Source organism: Monopterus albus, unplaced genomic scaffold (genome assembly GCF_001952655.1).
Source record: "Monopterus albus unplaced genomic scaffold, M_albus_1.0 scaffold103.1, whole genome shotgun sequence".
NCBI classification, from domain to species: Eukaryota; Metazoa; Chordata; class Actinopteri; order Synbranchiformes; family Synbranchidae; genus Monopterus; species Monopterus albus.
Window position 1 is genome coordinate 2,854,505 of NW_018127983.1, and position 2,926 is coordinate 2,857,430.

The 2,926-nt window shown below is 41.0% G+C and overlaps 1 protein-coding gene across 1 annotated transcript in view; it reads right to left on the reverse strand.

Annotated features, from left to right (window-relative positions):
* creb3l3a (cAMP responsive element binding protein 3-like 3a) overlaps positions 1 to 2,926 on the reverse strand; it is a 16,843-nt gene that overhangs the window by 4,293 nt on the left and 9,624 nt on the right. Inside the window, exons 2-4 of the mRNA XM_020609955.1 lie at positions 2,431 to 2,547; positions 2,017 to 2,260; positions 1,251 to 1,384 (exon numbers count right to left, since the gene is read on the reverse strand). Of these exons, the coding sequence (XP_020465611.1) occupies positions 1,251 to 1,384; positions 2,017 to 2,260; positions 2,431 to 2,547 (495 nt within the window). The remainder of the gene's footprint in view (positions 1 to 1,250; positions 1,385 to 2,016; positions 2,261 to 2,430; positions 2,548 to 2,926) is intronic.

Here is a 2,926-nt window from a genome sequence, read left to right on the forward strand (position 1 = left end):
GAGGCTCAGAAGTGTGAAATGCAGGACCTCTAGACTGAAAAACTCTTTCTTTCCCTCTGCCATCAGACTCCTAAACAGCTGACTCAGGATCTACCTCATGTAATTCCATCTGTACTGTTTACATACTCATTTTGCACATGCATAATTGCACACTCACTGCTGAATATTTACACTCCACAGCTCCCACGTGGCATAGATTCTTTCTGCATTATATTGTGTTCTTGTTGTATTTTTATTTGCTTTCTTCACTTGCTGCTTTAAAGTGCCTGAGATTTGTGATTTTACAGCCTATTTAGATGTGTTATTGCTCATCTACTAAATATTTCAGTTGTTTTATATAGTATTCCTGTGGACGACAAAGTAAGAACTTCATTGTACAGGGAAACACATTTCCAAACTGTACATATGACAAATAAAGGCTGTGACCTTGACCTTTGACCTTAAACTAAACCTTAACACTGCTGTTTGATTACAGTTTCTCTCTACCCTTACACCTTCTCCTCCTCCTTCTCTGCCACCCATTTCCCCCTAAAGCCTCACAGGAAGTGGTTAAATAAGTGCAAACTATTGGGCCACCTTAATCATTCTCATTTCATGGTTACCTCAAAGCAATTACAGTGTAGGAACCTAAGTTGCAGTTGGCTGGTCTCTTCTTCATCTGATTAAATCAGGGGTGCATAAATGGGATCAATATCCAGAGCAAGCAGAAATCCACCTCACTGCACAGCATAGCCTCAGGAGTCACATGATGCACAATAAAACCTTTTCTCCACAAAATGCAGCCTAATGGTTTTACATAACTACACATTGGCCAAACTTTAAAGAAGCCATCAACAATCATGAAAGAACTAACATGTTATGGTGGAATTCAAGAAACATATCATCAGCACAAAACTACAATAGTTGTTTCTCCGTATTTGTTCCCACACTGTATAGTGGAGTGCTGCTGAGAAGGTTTGCTGCATGCGCCACAAACATCCTGTTAACTAAGGAAATTCATTTGCAAGTCCAAAGGCCTCACCCCTTGGTGAAGCCACAGTTTCAGTGAGTGCAATCACTTGCTTATTTTCTCTAAAATACACATGCACATGCACATTCTAATCTAAACTGAAGGTAAACAACAGGTTATGTGCCTAAATCAGGCAGTGAAAGAAAGATACAGAAACACAAAACACTATCACTGATTCAGTCTCCCCTTTACCATCCCTACTGACTCTGTCCCACTCTCACCACAGCCAGGATACACTTACTGGCTCCATGGTGCCAGACAGTAGTAGATCTTTGACAGTTAGTGGGAAACCAGAGGACAGCGGCGGTCCATGTACATTAGAAGGATATTCTGTATTCCTCATCCTGCCCGTTGGGAATCTGGGCTCCCAGCCATCTGCACCCACATACAGAAGGATACACATAAAGCACATGCAAACAATCAGTCAGTTAGATATGTTAGTGTCATTGCTTCAATCCCGTGATAAAGAACAACAAAAAAGTGAGAAATGAATGTAGAGTTTGAACAGTACCCAAATACCAACTACTCTGCCTGGTCCTCAACATGTGCACTCTTGTACAGGGTGGGCCATGGAAAAGTAGCCCATGTACCCATATTGCCTGTGGCACCGGTATTGGAGACGGGCTACTTTTCCGTGGCCCACCCTGTACGAAGTGGCAAATAGCCTGCTTTATCTTCTGTGATACTGGAATTCATTGCAGGAATGAAACTAGAATATATTGTGACTGAATTTCAGTTTCAGTTTTCAAATTTCATTGGTTATTCTCTGATATGAAATATAGAGTAATCAGAGTGAAATGAGAGGGGTTATTAGAATTGGCAACAATTTTACTTATAAAAAATAATACAAAAATACACAGGTATGAATATTCTTGGTTTTCATAATCTTCTATGATAATACACTGAATATCGACTGTTGGTAAGATGGAACAAGACATCTGAACACATTTCTTTAACTCATAGTTGTAGCCCTAGTTTTGTGAATGTTGTGGATATTTGTGACTTACTGAGATCGATGGAGGCGTTGGCTTCCAGGGCTGCCTTGCTTTGTGGCTTTGTACCAAAGTACTGAGTGTCCCCAGGGGGGCTATCTGGCCTCTGTGGACTGTCCATCTGGTCTGAGGGAGGGTCCTCACTGATTCCGCTGTCACTGGGCGATGGAGACCACAGAAGTGAGCCTGACACAGAATCACTGCCACTCAGGAGGGCATTGAGGAAGTCACTGTCTGCCTGTTCGGGTGGCTGCAGCATCTGCTGGGTGAAAACTATCATTAGCTTGTCTGTGTGAGATGACAGTGTGAACAGTAAGAACAGACAAAGACCTCTATGTCAAGAAGGAACTATGCAGTAGAAAAGAGGCAAACAGTTATTTGTACTGTAGCATTTATGAGTGACATTAGAGATCCCACAGTCTCACGCACATTTGGGTCCTGGATTGGCCAGGTGTGACAGTTGCCACTGTGTCCTGTTTCCTCATGACGAAGAATTCCATCGTTTTGATCAAACAGCCAGTCAAGCAGCTCAGTGCCATTACAACCCTTAAATGAGATCACAACATTCAGTGACAGCACATAGGACTGAGGGTCACAAGACTGCTGTGTTTATGTATAAAGCCAGGAAAGATTTATTACCTGGTGGTATTCAAAAACTATTTGATGAAAGGGAAGGGGGATACAATCTAAGGGGTCAGTTAAATTATAAAATTCATGCTATACGTACAACCAAAAAAAGATTCTGTATTTCGATAAGTGGAGTAAAACTATGGAATAATTTAGGTATGGACATAAAAAGCAGTAAGAATATTGATGAGTTTAAACACAGATATAAAGGTATGTGTCAATCAAGATATATGCAAGAACAGGCTTAATGATTAATCAGACGGGAATGTGGATGTAGAATATGTATCCATGTAGTAAT